This window comes from Saimiri boliviensis, chromosome 1 (assembly GCF_048565385.1).
Source record: "Saimiri boliviensis isolate mSaiBol1 chromosome 1, mSaiBol1.pri, whole genome shotgun sequence".
NCBI lineage: Eukaryota > Metazoa > Chordata > Mammalia > Primates > Cebidae > Saimiri > Saimiri boliviensis.
The window spans coordinates 251,732,593-251,753,150 of record NC_133449.1 but is presented as its reverse complement, the minus strand read 5'-3'; the positions used below and the strand labels follow the sequence as shown (position 1 = coordinate 251,753,150).

The 20,558-nt window shown below is 35.6% G+C and overlaps 1 protein-coding gene across 3 annotated transcripts in view; it reads left to right on the top strand.

The window, feature by feature from the left end:
* DDX4 (DEAD-box helicase 4) overlaps positions 1-20,558 on the top strand; it is a 71,053-nt gene that overhangs the window by 5,663 nt on the left and 44,832 nt on the right. For all 3 annotated transcript variants that reach the window (XM_074392955.1, XM_074392960.1, XM_003925844.4), the window contains exons 3-6: positions 2,463-2,523; positions 14,103-14,177; positions 17,095-17,172; positions 17,905-17,955. In XM_074392955.1, the coding sequence (XP_074249056.1) occupies positions 2,463-2,523; positions 14,103-14,177; positions 17,095-17,172; positions 17,905-17,955 (265 nt within the window). The remainder of the gene's footprint in view (positions 1-2,462; positions 2,524-14,102; positions 14,178-17,094; positions 17,173-17,904; positions 17,956-20,558) is intronic.

Here is a 20,558-nt window from a genome sequence, read left to right as displayed (position 1 = left end):
GCCTCAGCCTCCCAAAGTGTTGGAATTACAGGCGTAAGCTACCACACCTGGCTGGTTAAGCTTTTTTATGATAAAATTCTGTTGCATATTATTTTTGATGTCTTGTTCAGAATTCACCCTTGGAATTTGTAAGTTGGATATATGTGGGATATTAAGTTCCATAGCTTGAAGATGATCTAATAAGTTTTTCAGTTCTTTAGTGCAAGAGTGTTTTATAACACTTGTAAAACCATCCTTTTTTTTTTCTTTTTTGGCTCTATTTACTGTATACTACTTTGAGCATTATAAACAAGAAAAAAGTCTTCAGATTTTAAATAGAAAAGATTGGATAATTGTTCTTGTTTGTTTTAGTGTCTGTGGTAGTAATAAACTGAAACTTTTTTTTTCTTTTACTGTAGCATTACTGAAACCCCAAGGCATTTCAAGTATGCTGTTGTTATTGTGCTCTTAATGATAACTCAGAAAAATGTTTGGATGACTCTTAAGCTTTATAAAAATAGTTTTAAGTGTCAGTGCCTTTGTGAAAGAAGTTTTAGCAAATAGATGTTACCTAAAGATGCCTACTTTGGTGCACTCTCTGTAGGGTTGGGACTTAGTTAACTGAACTTCTTCGAAGGAACACTGCAACTGTTCTAATGTAGTCAGTTGATTAAGATATCATTTGTAGCTTTCCTTTCATTCTTAAATTATTAAATTCTGATTGTCATGTGCAAGAATTCTCTATTCTGAACTTTAGCTGTAATTAAAGCTTATGTGAGAAATAAAGGTGTGGATTAATGATAATAAGGACACCCTAAGAGTTGGAAGTGAGAAAAAACTTACTCGAATTGTCGTTAATCTAGAGCTGTCCATAGAAATGTTGGAAGCTTCCAAAATTAACTTGGCATTCAGCTTTTGATTTTATAACAGAAGGTGAATTTTCTAAATTCAACAGTCATTCCACCATTGCTTATGTAATGCATGTGTGCTAATAGTAAATAATTTTCTTTAGCCTAAAGTAGGGAGAGTGGAACAATTCGTATTTGAGAGGAAAGACAGTCTTCAGCTACTGCTGTGACAAATTTGATTAAAATTAACTGTGAATATTCTGATGCTATAGCTGAGGATACACCTTTTCATTGTAATTGTAATGCAGTGGCAGGTTGCATATATAGATAAATTGTTTTCAGTGCATAAGTGAATTTACAGTGAATTCCTTTTTTTTTTTTTTCTTTGAAACAGAGTTTAGCTCTTGTTGCCCAGGCTGGAATGCAATGGCGGGAACTTGGCTCACTGCAACCTTTGCCTCCTGGGTTCAAGCTATTCTCCTGCCTCAGTCTCCCAAGTAGCTGGGATTATAGGCATGCGCCACCACACCCAGCTAATTTTGTATTTTTAGTGTAGATGGTGTTTCTCCATATTGGTCAGGCTGGTCTCAAACTTGCAACCTCAGGTGATCTGCCCACCTCGGCCTCCCAAAAAACTGGGATTACAGGCATAAGCCACCATGCCCAGCCAGTGAATTCCTTTTTAAAACGTGAGAGTACCATTAATTGGTTTCATTATGAACATAGTAGAGGTTTTAAATTTTTCTGTAGTACTTTTCTAGAGCAAAGATTAGTGTTAAATCACTAATACTCTAGTATTGTAGTATATGGAACTCTGCAAACAATAATGTATATTGACCAGCATTGATTTATTCATGTATTATTTTGTCAGATTTTATAATATTTTATTATATTTTCTATTTTTATATTTTGAGACAGGGTCTCATTCTGTTACCCAGGTGGGAGTGAAATGGTTTGATCTTCGCCCTCTTCAACCTCTGCCTCCCATGCGCAAGTCAGCCTCCCACCTCAGCCTCCTGAGTAGCTGGGACTCCAGGCTCATGCCACTACACCTGGATAACTTTTTGTATTTTTAGTAGAGTCAGGGTTTTGCCATGTTGCCCAGGCTGGTCTTGAATTCCTGGGCTCAGGTGATCCTCCTGCCTCAGCCTCCCACAGTGCTGGGATTACATGTGTGAGCTACCACACCCAGCCTGATTGTACTTTTCAGGAGTATGGGTGACTTAAATGACTAAACTTTTATTTTAAGTCAGGTGTCAGGAAACCCTTTCTATAAAGGGCCAGATAGTAAATAATTTTGACTTTAAAGGCCTTACCTGTCTGTCACAACTTTGCTATTGCAGTGCTCCAGTACAACTGTTTACAGAATCAGGTGGTCTACCAGATTTGGCCTGTTGCTGTAGCTTTCTGACTACTGTTCTAGTGATATATATTAGTGTTACATGTACAATGTTAAAGTGAAGATGCCTTAGAATAATTAGTAAAGGAACATCCAATGATCCAGAAAACCTTACAGTCTATCATTATTTTGTTCTGCACAAAGCTAAATTGTTATAATTTTCTAGTATTTGTGAAATAAATGACAAATTTTTATTCAAAGTAGGAAACTAGTCTTTTCTTTCTTCCTTCTCACAGGATAGGTATTCTTCTGGAGAAAATGGAGACAATTTTAACAGGGCTCCTGCTTCATCCTCAGGTATGTGTGGGGGGAGAAAGGTAAAGCCCTTTTTAGTTTAAGGGTTTCATCTAGTGAATGAAGACCAGACTAGTAGCCATATTACAGAGGGTATTTGAAAAGTATTTCTTAGTGAAAGTTCCTTCTGAGTTTGATATTGTGGAATCGGGGTATTCTAGTTAGAGGAAGAGAGAGAGGCGAGAGTATAGACTGTTACAGACTGTACTATTTGATTTAATGGGTTACTGTAAAACCTTTGCCCAGCTCAGCTTCTAGGCTGCTAGGACATCATCATCAGGGTTCCTGACATAAGGGAGTAGGACATAGGACTGTAAGGTTGAAGCAGGTTACAATGCTGGTGACCTGTCAGGATAATAACTGTTTAAGCCAAATCTGCCATACCCTCAGCATATTGTGAGTTTCTTTGGGATTAGAAAACTGATTTGGGAAGGGTCACAAGTGAACAATAGAAACAAGTGTCAGGGTAAAGGAACCCAGATCCGTCCTGCTGCACTCTCCTCCCAACCCCACTCTGAACTTGTTTTCACTTGGGTTGCCCCTCCCACCATCATTTTTCTCCCTGGGTTGTCCAACACAGGGTGGTTGTAGATTGGAAGATGGGTGGAAGTAGTAGAACTAGGCCGGGAAATTGAACTCATGGCAGTAGTTTTTCACATTGTTGAAGTCTAAAGCAGGATGGAAAGCATTTGTTACTACATTAAAATAATTTTGGCCAGGATCAGTGACTCTTGCCTGTAATCCCATCACTTTGGGAGCCTGAAGTAGGAAGACCATTTGAGGCCAGGAGATCAAATGCTCATTTGAGATCAGTCTGGGCAACATAGTTGGAGTCTATATCTACAAAAAATTTAAAAATTAGCTGGTCATGGTGGCCTGTGCCTGTAGTCCTAATACTTGGTGTGTTGAGGATCACTTGAGCCCAGGAGTTCAAGGCTGCAGTGAACTAAGATCATGCCACTGCACTCCTGCCTAAGCAATGGAGTGAGACGCTGTCTCTTTTAAAAAGAATTAAACTATGATATATACATAACATAAAATTTACCATTTTAATGTGTACATCTCAGTAGCATTAGGTACAGTCACATTACTCTGTAACCATCATCCACCATCAACCCCCAGAAGTTTCTTGTCCCTACACTGAAACTCTGTACCCACTGAACAATAACTCCCCATTTCCTCCTCTCCCCTGATCCTAGCAACCGTCATCTACTTTCAGTGAATTCAAGTTACTAAGACTTTACTGTGAGTCTCTGAATTGAGTTACTACTACTTTTAAGGCTGACTGGCATAAGGAAGAGGGCCTGGTGGCATCAGGTAGTAGTATTATCATTTCTCTTATCAAAATTAGTAGATGAGGTAAAACATTTTGTAGTCAAGGGAGCTGCAGCATCAATGAAACCTGGCCCATGGTGGAAAATGCCCATGGTGAGGTAGTTTCCAAAATGTGAGGGTAGTTTGAGAGTAAATTTATCAGGTTAAAGCAAATCTATTCTCATGAACATCTTTCTTAAGTTCAGGGTAAGTCTCTTGACAAAAGTTAAGCTTAAAAGAGATGCCTTTACTATTTTCAAGATACATTTATCTTTTATAAACATTTAAATGCAGTGGTTTAGTATAGAAATATTCAGATTCTCAAAAGTTCTTGGACTCCTCCCTGCTTAAACCGCAGCAAAGGGCTAATTTTGCTTCTACCATATAAACTCTGTATGTACTTACAGTATTCCAGAAAGAAAAATGAGTAAATGTAATAGATACCTCTTAATATGTCTATATGCATAGAAGATTGTGTAATCAGAAACATGGTTTTTTTTGAGGTATAAACAGAAGCCGATTTTTGTAAAGGAGTGAAAGTTTAGGTCTGTAGTATATTAAAGCATTAACACTGTTTTGTGTTGGAATTTTCAAGAAACTAGACTGAAATAACCACCAACTAAAAGCTAAGTTTTTTTTAGCATTAGACCTATGAATGTTTAGGCTGATGAAATGAAATATTAATGAAAATCACTAATGAAAAATATTGATTGCCTGCTTACCTTCTTCTAGATAGCAAGTACTTTTGTAGTTCTTCATAATTTTTTATTTTTTTATGAAAATTTTCTTATTACAGAAGTATAAACTAGGACAGTGAATGTATGCCAAGCCAATACCTAAATATGCTTACTGTTTTAAAAAAATGTAAAAAGGGAGAAATACAATCTGAAACTTTAGCCTCTAAGTTTAGCTACCATTGATGTCCGTTGACTCTGATTTTTTTAGATTTCTGTGTATATTCTCACATATATGATTGTATACCACTGGTATAATACATTAATACGTATATTCCTTTTATTATAAATACCTTTCTTTTCTTTTGCTTACTATGCTTACCTTCTATACCCTTTTCATGCTCTTAAAATTGTATGTAGACGTGCTTTTCTTTTCATTCTTTATTTTACAGAAATGGGATTCCATTATATCACATCTTGCTTTTATGTAATAGTCATGAAACCCTTCTAAACAACTGGTATTATCTGATTATTTTCAAAATTAAGTGAAAACAATTTCACATTACTTGGCTTTAAAATTTCAAGTAGGAGCTGGGTGTGATGGCTTATGCCTGTAATCCCTCTGCTTTGGGAGGCTGAGGTGGGAGAATTTTTTGAAGCCGGGAGTTCAGGACCTGTTCTTGGCCTGGGAATCAAAGTGAGACACTGGCTGTACAAATAATTTTTTAAAATCAACTGGGCGTGGTGACTTGCACCTGTAATCCCAGCTACTCATGAGGCCGAAGTAAGAGGATTGCTGGAGCCTAGAATTTTGAGGTTACAGTGAGCATTGCTCATACCACAGCTCTCCAGCCAGGCCTATGGAATGAGACACTGTCTCTTTAAAAAAAAAAAAATTCTGCTGAACCTTGCCTGCCCTGTATCTAGGGGTGGATCATTAAAATGACGATTCGAAACTCAGCCCTATGTAGAAGCACACTGATGGGCTCTACTGTCAAGTGATTGGGCCAGGGCCAGCCTGTTTTGTTTGGGAGAGCAGGATCCTCTAGTTTCTGAGATTTACGTTTTTATAGCTGTATTTGCTAGTTTCAGCCTTCTCTTCTTCCCTCTCTGTCCTCATTATATTGTACAGCTCCTATGTTGCTTTTGCTGACTTGTTTATTACTCATTTTTTACTTGAATTTTTTTCTAGACAGCTGTTTGTGAGAGGAAGTTTTAGGGATTTCTTGCCCTCCATTTCCCCAAAGGAGCAATTCTTTTGTATGTATGTGTCGTCGTCTTTTTTTTGTTTTTTTTTTTAAGAAAACTTTTTGCAAGTTGTTTTATCTGCAGTGTTAACTTTTAAAAGGCCACTGAAGTTAACTGGATAACAAACTAGGCAGAAATTGCTTTACAAAAGGAGGGAAATGCCAAAATGCCAGTTTCTGTAGAGAACCCACAGTTCAGTTTTTTTCAGAGCAAAGAAAAAAACCTTCAGTCACACTGGAAGAAACTCAGCAGTAGGTTTGGAATCTGTACTCAAACTGCACGTGCAGTAACAATATTCTGCTAATACAGTCGATTTGCTGTTGGATTTGTCTACTGTTAGATAATTAGAAACTCTAGAGCACTGCAGCTAGTATTTGGAACAATCTTTACAATGTCAGGCACATTTCATTTTTCTTCACACCACTGGTTCTGTGTACCTGGGCTTCCGCCCATTCAGTAAAGTTATTTTGATATTGAAGGGCTTGGGAATGTCCACAGGTGTTTTCTCCTTGATCATATTATCAGCAGACTTTCACGTAACAAACCTTTGATAGTAGCTTGCAGCCAGAGTAAGGTCAAAGAGTTCCTTGGTAAATTTTCAGGAATTCTTGGTCCCAAACAAGATTTTTATCTGTTCACTTTTCTTCTCATTATTCTCAGGAAGAGGAGGGTCATCTTTATGATGGGTGTACCGCTGAATGATCTTTTAAAATATTGCATCATTAACATTTCATAGAGGAACTGGGTCATCTCCTTCAGTCACTTATTCCCAGATCTTTCAACATGATCTTGATAATACAGATTGTTTGGTAATTTCCACATCAACCACAAATATTTCCCCATTGGAACTCCATAACTAATTGAGGGTAGGCTAGAGGCTGACATGAGCCAGGCAGCATCAGCTCAGAAGGGAAAGGTGGAGGACATGGCTGCTCTGTGTATGTTTTTAAATGTGTGTTTTCTGAGCATATTTTGGTGTGTATTTTTAATTTAGAAGAATTATTGTGCCTAAGATCTGTTTTTTTACTTTCCCCCATCACTGTTTAAAATATATTCCTAATTGACAATTGATTTCCTTATTTCTAATGATTGTGTGGTATTTCATATACTTTCATCAACAAGTTTTATCTACCCCCGTTCTCCCTCCATGATAGGCACTGAGATTACCTCCTGTTCCCCTCTGCTACCGTAGGATGGGCATTCTTGTATATATTCATTTATGGGCCCAAGTGAGAATTACTATGGATAGTGGACTCAAGTAGAATTACAGGATTATGGATGGGGTAATGTACTTAATTTGTCTAAGTATTTCAGAAATTGCTCTCCAGAATAGCTATACCAGTCTATACACCTGTCATTAGGTTGTGAGGGTTCTCATAGCCCCACCAACATTTGACATGATTCAGTCTTTTAATTTTAACCAGTCTATTTGAGTATAAAGTTGAATTTTTTTTTTTTTGGAAACAGGGCCTTGCTCTGGTGTCCAGGCTGGAGTGCAATGCTGCAATCATAGCTCACTGCAGCTTCAATCTCCCAGGCTCAAGCAATCCTCCTGCCTCAGCCTCCTGAGTAACTGGGACTACAGACTTAGACCATCATGCCTGGCTGATTTTTAAAATTTTTAGCAGAGATGAGGTCTTGCCCCAGGCTGGTCTTGAACTACTGAACTCAAGTAATCCTCTTGCCTTGGCCTCCCAAAGTGCGGGGGTTATAGGCATGAGCCACCATGCCCAGGCTCATTGTTTTAATGTGCATGTATCTGACTGTCTCTTCATATGCATGTTATTCTGTAAGTTGCTACTTTTGTAAGTTGCCTATTCATATTTTTAGTCTTACTTTTCTATTGGGCTAGCTCTTCCTATTGTTAATTGGCAGGCATTGTTAATATTCTAGATTTTAGGCTCTTTTCTGATTTAGACACTGAATATCTTCTTCCAATCTGTTGTCTGTAAACTTTGTTCATGATGTGCCTTACTAATCAAAAATTTAATTCTGGGCCGGGTACCTTGGCTCACGCCTGTAATCCCAGCACTTTGGGAGGCTGAGGCAGGCAGATCACAAGGTCAAGAGATTGAGACCATCCTGGCCAACATGGTGAAACCCCGTCTGTACTAAAAATACAAAAATGTAGCTGAATATGGTGGTGTGTACCTGTAGTCCCAGCTACTCAGGAGACTGAGGCAGAATTGCTTGAACCCAGGAGGCAGAGGTTGCAGTGAGCCGTAATCATGCCACTGTACTCCAGCCTGGCGCCTGGTGACAGAGCAAGACACTGTCTCAAAAAAAAAAAAAAAATTTTTTTAAATTCTGAAGTCATTCAACAAATTTTTTTGCTTCCTGATTTGATTTTGTAGTTTAAGAAACTCTTCCCTATCTCTGTCAAAAAGTAGCCTTCTACACTATCTTCCTTAGACTTTTTGCCTTTCACATTTAGCTTTTAATCATCTAAACGCATCCTTTTTTTTTTTTTAAATCCTGGTGGCCATATTTATTTGAGTGTCAAATTAAGACATAGTGTATGCAGTATGAGTATACCTAAATGGCTCACAAAAAATGAGTCTTTGACGTTAAAGTTTTTCTGGTCCTGGTTATGGGTTTTTAGTTACTGTGGAGTTTTGTTTGTGAACTGTGGTGAGCTACACGTAATATAAAATTTACTATCCTAACCATTTTTAAATGTACCATTGAATCCCTTTTTATCAATATGGTGAGAAATAGGGATCCAATTTTATTTCTTTCCATATAGCAACCTAGTTTTCCCAGCACTGTCTAAACATTCTGTCTTTTCCCTGTTAATGTGTGATGCAAATTTTATCTCTTACACGATTTTGTTCTTTGTTGTCTTAAAGCATTGGATAAAATCTACAGTTAATTGACGAGTAATAGAAATAACAAGCATCTGGGCTTTTCCTGACTTCAATGGGAATGCTCCCAAATTTTTATAATTTGATATTTGCATTAGGGTAGTGATAGTTGTTTTTTTAAATCATGCCAAGAGAGTTTCTTTTCATTTCTATTGAATATTTGTTTTGTTCAGGAATGGCAGTTGAATGTTATCAAATAGTGTTTTAGAATTACTGATTTTTGTTATTTCTCCCTTATGTCTATTAATGTAGTAAATGAATTTTTAAATCAGCTTTGTATTCCTGGGATAATAAGCCTTATGTGACTCTTTTATTGTAGTATTGGAAGAAATTACATATTTTATTTAGCACTTCTGAATTAATGTCAGATTGGCGTATAGTTTTCTTCTCTCTGTTGTCCTCATTTGACTTTGGTTTCAAGCTTTTTATGTTTTCCTATAAGCTCTGGAATATGAAAATTACCTGTTTTTTACAAGTCATACAGAATTTGTCCATAAAACTTTCTAGGCCAGAACAGGTTCTTAAAAAAAAAAAAACACTTTATTGAAACACAGTGTACACACAGATTCAATATGTATTTCAGTAAGATACACAGCATAAATGTACAGCTCACTGAATTATCACAAACTGAACACTCCCTCAAAGCCAGCACTCAGATCAAGAAAAACAGCATGATTAAAAGCCCCCTTGAAGCCTTCCATTTTCTTCCAGGCACTGTCCCTCTGTCCAGAGGTGACTACTATTGTGATTTCTAACAGCATAGATCAGTTTTCCCTATAAATGGCAGTCATATAAAATGGCATCATACTTTATGCTCTTCTTGTGTTGAGGTTTTCTGAAAGTTGTTAGAAGTAGTTATAGGTTATTTGTGGATGTATGGTATTCCACTATGTAAACATACTGTAAATTAAAATATTGATGGTCATTTGAATTGTTTCCAGTATTTGCCTATTACAAATGGTTCTGTTAAGAATGTTTTCTAGTTCATGTCTTTTGGTGGATGTAAGAATCTTTTCTTAATGTGATTGGCAGAACAGTAGCATTGGAGTTACCTGGAAACTTCTTAGAAATTAAGAATCTCATGCCCAACCAGTACTACTGCATCTGAATGTATGTTTTAATGCGATCACCAGGTAATTTGTATGCACATTACTGTTATAATCTGAAGTCTCTTCTTGAGTGACTTGACACTGAATTCTAAGTGTTTAGTGTTTCAGCTACTTGGAATAATGAAAAGGATTAGAAGTCAGGACAGCTGGCAGCCCTTAGTACCACTAAATAGTTAAACTCTTTGCCACCAAGTCTTTTCTCATCTTCCTTTAATTTTTCTCACTCTGGTTTAGGCAGGTCTCTGTGGAGAAAGGTTGGAAGATTATTGAGTCCTTAGAGCTCATACTGAAGTCTCATATGTAATTGAGTTATTTTACTTGGTGGTTTTTTAGTATATGGATTTTTTTTTAAGTTCTTGTTCAATATTTGGGCCTCTTCTCTGGAGTTGGTCCAAGTATAATGATATTGGGAGATATTCTTTGTGGCCAGTTGGGGATTATGTACACTAACACACTAAATCCATTTTAAATGGACTTTATTTTTCTTTTGGTTTATTTTGGTGGGTTTCATAGTATTCAAGAAGAGAATCTATACCTCATTTATTAGTATTAGGGGCTTCTTTATTTTTATTTCTGTGACTTCTTTATTTTTATTGCTGTGCTTTTATTCTACCCTGTGACTTCATTGTAGAATCTTTATGTATAATATGTATTATGGGGATTGCCATGATATATATCAGTGACAGTATTTCATTACATTCATGAAAGTGAGAGCACTAATCCCTGAAACTACTGGGAGATTTAAAACTGCTAAGAATTGGAAAGGAAATGATTGTATATTTTCTTTAGGATTGCATGCTAATAACAATGTAAACTGGGTTAATTCTTTTTTAGAACCTTCTACTTTTGTACCATCATTTTTATTTTTATTTATTTTTTATTTACATAGATTTTTGGAGAACAGGTGGTATTTTGTTAGATGAGTAAGTTCTGCAGTGGTAATTTGTGAGATTGTGGTGCACCCATTACCAGAGCAGTAGACACGGTACCCAATTTGTAGTCTTTTATCCCTTACACCCCCCACGCCATCCCCCAAGTCCCCAAAGTCCATTGTATCATTCTTATGCCTTTGCTGCTTCATAGGTTAGCTCCTGCTTGTGAGTGAGAATATATGCTATTTAGTTTTCCATTCCTGAGTTACTTCACTAAGAATAATGGTCTGCAGTTCCATCCAGGTTGCTGCAAATACCGTTATTTCTTTTTATGGCTGAATAGTATTCCATTGTGTGTGTGTGTGTGTGTGTGTGTGTGTGTGTGTGTGTGTTTACACACAGGCTGGTCTCAAATTCCATACACACACACACACACACACACACACACACACACACACCACTTATTGATTGATGGGCATTTGGGCTGTTTCCACATTTTTGAAACTGTGAATTGTGCTGCTGTAAACATGTGTGTGCAAGTATCTTTTCATATAATGACTTCTTTTCCAACTAGTGAGAGGTAGGATTCCCAAGAATAATTGTTACCCTGTGACTTCATTGTAGAATTTTTATTGAAGAACTTTCTATTTAAAAAATCTGTTGTATTAAAAATGTCATATGTAAGCCATAAAGCTTAATGTTTTGAACCACCGCCCATTTTAAGAACATTACTGGCCAGGCATGGTGGCTCACGCCTGTAATCCCAGCACTATGGGAGGCCAAGGTGGGTGGATTACTTGAGGCCAGGAAAGAGTTTGAGACCAGCCTGGCCAATGTAATGAAACCATGTCTCTACAGAAAAATACAAAAATTACCCGGATGTGGTGGTACACGCCTGTAGTCCCAGCTACTCGGGAGGCTGAGGAGGCAGGAGAATTGCTTGAACCCAGGAGGCAGAGGTCGCAGTGAGGGGAAATCACACCATTGCTCTCCAGCCTGGGTAACACAGCAAGACACTGTCTCAGAAAACAAAGAATTCTCATGCACATTTGGGTTGTTTCCCATTTTGCTGTTATGAACAAACTCTCATCTTTCCTTAGTTTGCTAAATATATGTTAAGTCATGAATGCTTTTAAATTATGTCATATATTTTTATCTGGAGAGATCAGTTTATTTTTTTATTAATGTAGGTTGCCTTTTTTAGATGTTCTAATGTTCAATACCCTTGCATACTGGGATAAACCCAGTTCGTCATAATATATTTTATCCATTCAGTTTACTGTTGGGTTTGGTTTGCTAATACTTGTTTTTGAGATTTTGTATATACTTATGAGTAAGAGGTTTATAATTTTCTTTTGAACTTTCATATCAGGGTTATGTTGGTCTGTAGAATGAGTTGGTGAGTAATTTCTCTTTCTGTTTCCTGGAAGAGTTGTATGACATTTGAATGATTTGTTCTTTGAGAGTTTGGTAGAACTCACCTGTAAAACCCAATCTCTCTGCATCTTTCTGATGCAGATATTTAAGTACTGATTTAATTTCTGTAGGGCAGTTGGGTTTTTTATTGATTCTTGAGTCATTTTTGGTGAGTTAATTTTCTAGGAACTTTTTTATTTCATTTAGTAACAAAGTTGTTTAGAGAAGTTGTCTAGTTGTCTTTATCTTCCATCTTTGAGATTCTTTTTAAACACTTTCCTAATACTGTTCATTTGTATCTTTATATCTCTGTTCTCCCCTTAACCTCCTCAATAGTCTTCTAGAACTTTGTTACCTTGGCAAATTTTATAGGTCTTCTCAAAGAACCAGGTTTTGGCTTTTTGAGCTACTATATTATTTTGTTTCCTTAAAAGAGAGAGAGAGAGAGAGAGAGAGAGAGAGAGAGAGAGAGAGAGAGAGAGAGAGAGAGAGACAATATCTCTTTCTGTTGCCCAGGCTTGAGTGTGGTGATTTAATCACAGCTCACTGCAGCCCCGAATTCCTGGGCTCAGGTGATCCTCCTGCCTTAACCTCCTGACTAGTTGGGTCTACAGGTGTGCACTACCACACTCAGCTAACTTAATTTTTTTTTTTTTTTTTTTTAGAGATAGGGTCTTGCTGTGTTGCCAAGGCTGGTCTCAGATTCCTGGCTTCAAGCATCTTTTCTCACTTTGGTCTCCCAAAGCTGTTTCCTATTTTATTAATTTTTGTTCCTTATTACCTCTACTTTTGTGTGATTTACTTTGTTTTTCTAATCTTGTTGAGGTGGTTATTAAGTTTATTAAGTTCTCGTTTTCTAGTATAAATATTTAAATACTGATAAGTCACATTTTTATAATATTTATTTTTAAACTTTCATTGTGATTTTTTTTGAGCTCAGAGTTAAAGAAGTGTTTTTAAAAATAAATCATCGAATGGGATTTTAAATAATTTTTTTCATATTTAAAAGCTTTTGATTTGATTGCATTTTGATAAGATAATCTTGTGTATGTGAATTGATTTTTGAACTCCTGATGAATTTGCATTATGGCCTTCTACATGGCCAGTTTATAAACATTCTTTCCATTGTTGAAGAATGTCAGCTCTTTAATGTTGAACACTGTATATTTCTATGAAATCCATGTGCATAGTATTCTATGATGACCATAATTTCTGTATTTCACTTTGATCATTTATTTGTTATTACAGACAGCGCTTATGAAAACTTTTTTATAGCCAGGTGCAGTGGCTCATGCCTGTAATCCTAGCACTTTAGGAGGCTGAGGTGGGTGGATCACTAGGTCAGGGGTTGGAGATCAGCCTGATTAACATGGTGAAACCCTGTCTCTGGTTAAAAATACAAAAATTAGCTGAGTGTGGTGGCATGCACCTCTAATCCCAGCTAGTTGGGAGGCTGAGGCAGGAGAATTGCTTGAACCTAGGAGGCAGAGGTTGTGGTAAGCCAAGAGCAAGACGTTGCACTCCGGCCTGGGCAACAGAGTGAGACTCCATCTCAAAAAAAACAAAACAAAACTTTTTATGTCTGTCAGGGTAACCATGTGATTATATCCAGAGGAGAAATTCCTTTTACTCTACTTTCAGAGTGTATGCCTTTTAAATTAGGATCAACATTGATCTAGTTTATAATCTAAATACAGTGTGTGTTTTGTGCTTGTTGCCCTGTGTCCTTGTTCTGAGTATTAGCAAACTTAAGACTATTTTCCATTTTTTAAAAATTTAATTGTTTTTTTGTTTTCTTTTAGGGAATGGAAAGGATTGTTTTCTATTCAGTAATTATTAGGTTAAAAATTGCTGTCTTTTGCTGTCTAATTCTTTAATTATGAATGAGATTTACTCACCGTTTATTTTTCTTTTGGAGAGCTGTCTATTCACAGTCATAGCCAATTTTTTTAAGCTGAGCTGTTTATCTTTTTTACTGCTATATAAAACTTCTCCTTTGCCACATGTGGCACATTGACAAGGCTTAAGATTTGCAAGTACTAGATAATTTTTATTAGACTTACTTCAAAATGTTGTTTGCTTTAGAAATGGATGATAGACCTCGAAGAGATTATTTCATGAAAAGTGGATTTGCCTCTGGGCGGAATTTTGGAAACAGAGGTAAGCATCTTTGTCTTTCCTTAATCTCCTGAGCTGTTGAATAATAGGATGTATAGAGGCTTTCATGGCCATTTGGTACAAAACTAAGTCTGTTGTAATACAGTGTATATTAGACTTTGTGTTGCGATAATGAGTTCATCATTTTTCCAAGTTCAATTTCCTTTTTGCTGTTTTACCTCCTTTTTGGGACAGTAGAGAGTAGTGTTAAGTTGTTCACACAGATTGGTTGGATGGATAGATAGGTTGGATAGACAGATGCTTCACATAGCTGCTGCTTTCTCTCTTTTTTTTTTTTTTTTTTTTTTTTTTGAGATGGAGTCTCACTCTGTCACCAGGCTGGAGTGCAGTGGCCTGATCTCGGCTCACTTTAACCTCTGACTCCCTGGTTCAAGTGATTCTCCTGCCTCAGCCTACCAAGTAGCTGGGACTACAGGAACATACCACCATGCCCAGCTAATTTTTGTATTTTTAGTAGAGATGGGGTTTCACCATGTTGGCCAGGATGGTCTCTGTCTCTTGACCTCGTGATCTGCCTGCCTTGGCCTCCCTAAGTGCCGGGATTACAGGTATGAGCCACCATGCCTGGCCTAGAGCTGCTGCTTAACATGTTTATGATACCGATTTCCAACAATTGATACGGGAAGAATGTTTGTAAAAGCTTCAGGGATTAGAGATGAGAAGGACTCTGTTGAATTTTATGTTTTTCAAGAAAAGGCAGCATAGGAAACATTTGTTAGCTCATTAGTACTAATTTTTTAATAGTTTATTTTGTCATGATTAGAGTTTAAAATTTTACTTTTAGAACAGCCACCTGATATAACAGATAATGACACAGCCAAACACCTTTCTACAGTCCTTTTTAGACTTAATATTAACATGCTAGAAATATTCTGCACTATATATATCTTATTATAGTGCAATAATATATTAGAACTTCAAGTTAAATTTATTTGAAAATTCATATGGTCATTTTTTTTTTCTCATAGGAGATTCCAGGGCTATTTGGTAACCATACTTGACACTTATTCTTGAATTTATGAGATGTTATTTTTTGAAACATTTACTGATATTTGCAGATATTTTTTGTTATGGAAACTAAAATTTGATACTTGATGTGTGATGTTTTATTTGACATTTTAAAAATTTACTTAAATACAATGAACCCAAATTTGAATTTTATATTTTGATATGTTTCTGCCACTAATGGAAATAATTTATTCAAATACATACTTAGGTTTTGGTTTTTGAGCCTGCATATTATATAAGATGCATTGTTTATTTGGACCATGTAATTGTGCTAAGAGATTCAAATGAAGTTTTGTTAGCTACTACTTAACATTATATTTTATTATTACATTTAGGAACATATTTAGTATTTAGATATATTTTTAAATTATATTTTAGAAGAGGTTATATGATATTTTGATACAGGCTTCTAAATATTATTGAATAAAACCTTTTTGAGTGAGAAAATCATCACTGAGGCATATTTTTACCACAAATTATTTCATGTTTTATGTTAAAATACACATAAAATTTCTCACCGAACTCTCAGTTGTTAATACTTTAAAAAATTAGCTTTATATTGTATATAACTTGGGACATTTGTAGACCCATGAGTATAACATTTTTCTTACGATTCTTCTAACATTTTATATAGTTCCAATCTGATTTTCTTCTCAGTAAAACTTGCTTAACTAAAAATGTGGGTTTTGAAGTTGACTCTTAATTGCTTAAAATATAATATTGACTAGCTTGTTATGTCCTAGGGAGTATATCTCAGTAGCTTTGACTTCTTGAATCTTTGAAATCTGATGAAAACACTTTTATAGTTGGGCATACACAATTTTACATGTGGTCTTAGGAGATATCCAGATCCCTTTTAACTCCTCTCTATGAGGGTATTACAGAGATAAGTAAGACAGTTTATAGGGATCACAGGGAATGCTTTAATTTTGTTCCCAGTGATAGTTTAAAGCATCATTTTATGCTGTTTTGGATGCCTCTTCTGTTATTTTTGTAATTTTTTATTTCAAATAATTGTGCTTTTTTGCTATCACACCTCTGCCGTAGAGATTTTTAATTTAGTGGTAGAGAAACATATGGAAAGAAATACTACTTTAAAAAGGTACAGATAGTATGCTGTGGGAATATGGAAGAAGGATAAATCATGACTGGAGGACTAAAGGAAGACTTCACAAAATTGGTTTTTTGAAGAATGAAATGAATTTTGATAAGACAAGTAGGAAAGCAGGGAATACCATGCCAAAGGAACAGCATGTACAAAGATGCAGAATATTAGGAGTTGTCAATGTGGAGTATTGGAGTTGTTTGGTGTGAATTAAAATGTTGAGTGTTTAGAATTATGTAGTGAGAAACAAAGCTAAGAAGGTTAGTATGGGGAAATAGTATGGCCAAATGGGGAGGCCAGGAGAGGATTAGTAGTCTTAGGTTTTTTCCCTTATGTAGTCCCTTGTTTTAATTTTAAAAGTAGAAAGGTTATGAGAAATATAAGAAATAGAAAAATGAAAAATAGAGTTTAACAGGACATGAGTATAAAATTTTCAATAGCAATGACTTTCCCACAGAGCAGAGTGTGACAGCTGGCCCTATCAGGGTGAGGATTCAACATATAGAAAACTACAGAGCAGAATTTTTCTGATTGAAGGTCTCCAATATAATACTGACTAGTAGAAAGCTATCTTTCACCAGTAGTAGATTTGTTTTTACCTTGGTATCATAATTTAAGAGGTGTTTTTTTTTTTTTAAGTCGCAGGTATATTAATTAAGTTTCTGTGCTACTCTGTTCCCGTAATTGAGAGTCCCTTTACGCCAAAAATTCATTTAATTCTTAGTTTTTGATGATGACACACTTAATTTTATATGTTAAAGAGTTTAACTATCTGACCTTTTTCAGATGCTGGCGAATCTAATAAAAGAGGGAATACATCTGCAATGGGTGGTTTTGGAGCTGGAAAGAGTTTTGGAAACAGAGGTGATTACTTAACAATATCTTACAATCAAAACTTAAGGTTTTTTTTTTTATAATTGAGTTTAAATACTGATTGACAGGCATTCCATATTGACATTTAATTTTTAGGTACATATTCCCTAAGTGCCTTTACACTAAAGACTATTTTATTAAAATTTATTAAAAACATTTTTAAATTTTATGAAAGATTTGAATGCTTTCAAAATTAATTCTGGCGACATGTCTGTATGCTCCAGAGATGCATAACTCTTAGACATAGGTTTTTAAGAAATAAATTTGAAAGCAAAATCTAACGACTTTTTAAAAAAGAGTAAACAAAAATAAGCTAACAAAATTTTCATGTTATTGAGGAGAAAATCATGGAGTATTGGATTATAATTTAGTTGTATTGTTCTTAACAGATGAAGAGATTGAGTTTGTAAAATGTTAGGAATTTTGGTAGTTTGAAATAGAAAGCATATAATGTTTATACTGACATATTGCTCTATTTTGCCCATGTGCGTATAAAGGAGTATGTGACAACTGAGGTAATATAGAATTGGGTGAAAAGAAGGTTGTTTTTAATCTTAAGGGAAGGGAGTTGATAAATTGACACAAAGTAGAAATTGTTGACTGAATTTACATGTGATAGCTATATATACAATTGTATATGGCTTATCGTAGTAGTCCCTGTGTGGTTATTATTTTTTTAACCACAGAGGTACAGGAAATTGTTTCATTTTATATTTTGTATAGGTTTTTCAAACAGCAAGTTTGAAGATGGTGATAGCTCTTGTTTCTGGAGAGGTAAGGTCAATATTTTTGTGTTTTAAGATTTAACGTCAAGAGTACATGCTAAAAAAGAGAAATTAAGAGTAAGTATCTTAGTCTGGTCTAATTCTAACTGATTTAAGCCAGATTTTATGAAGCAGCTATATCCAAAGCCTTAACCAAGGATATTACTGGTTTGTACATAAAGAATTCAGGCATCCTTGCCGGGCGCGGTGGCTCAAGCCTGTAATCCCAGCACTTTGGGAGGCCAAGGTGGGTGGATCACGAGGTCGAGAGATCGAGACCATCCTGGTCAACGTGGTGAAACCCCGTCTCTACTAAAAATACAAAAAATTAGCTGGGCATGGTGGCACGTGCCTGTAATCCCAGCTACTCAGGAGGCTGAGGCAGGAGAATTGCTTGAACCCAGGAGGCGGAGGTTGCGGTGAGCCGAGATCGTGCCATTGCACTCCAGCCTGGGTAACAAGAGCGAAACTCTGTCTCAAAAAAAAAAAAAAAAAAAAGAATTCAGGCATCCTAATTTGGCCTGTTGCCATCTGCCTAGATGAGGTACAACTTTTGAATACTCTGAAACTTAATAAAATGTAGATAGATAGTAGAAAGAAGTAGTCACAAATTGAAACTTTGCTATATATAAATATAGTTTATGAAGTGTTAGGGTCACATTTCAATTCAAATAAATCTAAGAAAAAGTTTCATGAGAATGTAAATCAATGCTGAAATTAAAGACATTTCCATCGAAGGTACTGACACTCTGCAGGAATATAGAGAATGATGAAAATAATGTTACCAGAAGATGGACTACCATAAACAGTGCATTCCCAAATGTGATTGAGTAGATTTGGGTGAGGCTTTGAAGCTTGTATTTAAAAGCATCTGTGGTGATTCTGATACCTCCTTTGGTGTAACCATTGATGTATGAAATCTTTATAACAGAACACTTTAGGGTGCCAAAATTGGCTTCATGTCTCTGCCTGCCTACCTGCTAGTTGAAGTAGAACAAGTTAATTTTTCTAAGCCAATTTTCTATTCCATAGAATGGAAGGTATTCATTTTATAGGTGGTTAGGCAGACTAAGTGAGAATGCATGTAAAAGCATACAGCTCAATACCAGATACATTCATGATAAACACTCAAATGCCATCTATCTTTCTTCATTAAATATTTGAAGCTTGATCTTTTTATACACTTTGATTCCCAAAGTCAAAATCAAGCCTAGACCTGATCACCTTAAAACTCTTTTGATATAAGGTGGGATTTTAATTATCAAAAAAGATTGTTTCTCCATACTACCCCCAGTGTCTCTCCCTGCTTCTCTTCTTTTTCTCCGAATTCAAATGAAAACATATATGATATGGAAATAGTATTTGTGAGAGAAGAAAAATACCATCAGTTTTACTCTTTTCTATTTCTATTTGTTTCTATTCTGATCTCTCAACGTTTAACTCATTTAATATTCAAGATCATTTCTACTTATACAAAGACCTTTCTACCTACTTGACTCCTTTCTAGAGATGGTGGACCAGAGAGCTTTTGAATACGAATTCTCACAGCACTTGAGAGAGCTTCTCTCCAAAGTGACCTGCTTGCTTTGTTTTGGTCTACTTTCTTCTTTTTTCATTCTTAGTTCCCCTAAAATAAAAAAATAGATAAGTGGATTGAATTCTTTCATTCTTTCAAATCACTAACAAGCCCAGGTTCTGAGCTCACCGTAGAAGCTTTTTACTCTGCACACAAATGAATAGTGTGTTTTTAAGTTTTTTTCTCCTGTAATCTGTTTTCCTTAAGCTGGTATATTGTAGTGAGAAGGAACTCAGATATTGGATTTGAACACCTTAGGTGTGATACTTAGATCCTCCTCCTGAGTTATCTTGAAAAAGCATGTAACTTGCTGTTTTTCATTTTTCCTACTTATAAAATGATTATTATAGCAACTTCACAAGGTTTTTGTGAAAATTTAAAAAGTTAATACATGTGATACAATTAAAACAGTGTCAGGCACATACTTTCTTTATGTGTTGTTATTTTTATATCATTAATAGTTTGTAACTAATCTTGGGATCATTATCTCATTTTTGTTTGCTTAGCTTTATTTCCTAACTCTTAGAGATCACTTCTTTTTTAAAATATTTTTTTTTATTTTGACATAGTCTGATTTATAAGAAGTTGCAAAAATAGTACAGAGGTTTTTCATGTATCCATCACCCAACTTCTCTTAATGTTTTCTATATTTATTCCCAATGTGATCAAAATAACTATAGGTTTATTTTAGGGAAATAATTGGTCAAAGATACTGTGAGACTCTTCCTTGCCAGGTTCTAGATTAATAGTTTTTTTTTTTTCTCTAACGCAGTAAATATTAGTGATCATCATCATTACTCCAGAGCCAACTTTTGTATTTCTTTCCTGCCCTTCTCCATTGTATTAAGTCCTACATTCCAGAAAGTTATCTTGTTAATGGCTCTTCAGTATTGTTTGCCAGTTATCAGCTACAGCTCAAATACAAGCCTGCAACAAGAGCTTTGGGTCACTGTTTATTGTAGAACAATATTAGTTGTTAAATGGATTGGGACTTTTACACAGGAACTTAGCTAATGGCCTGCAAGCTGTTTAATGAC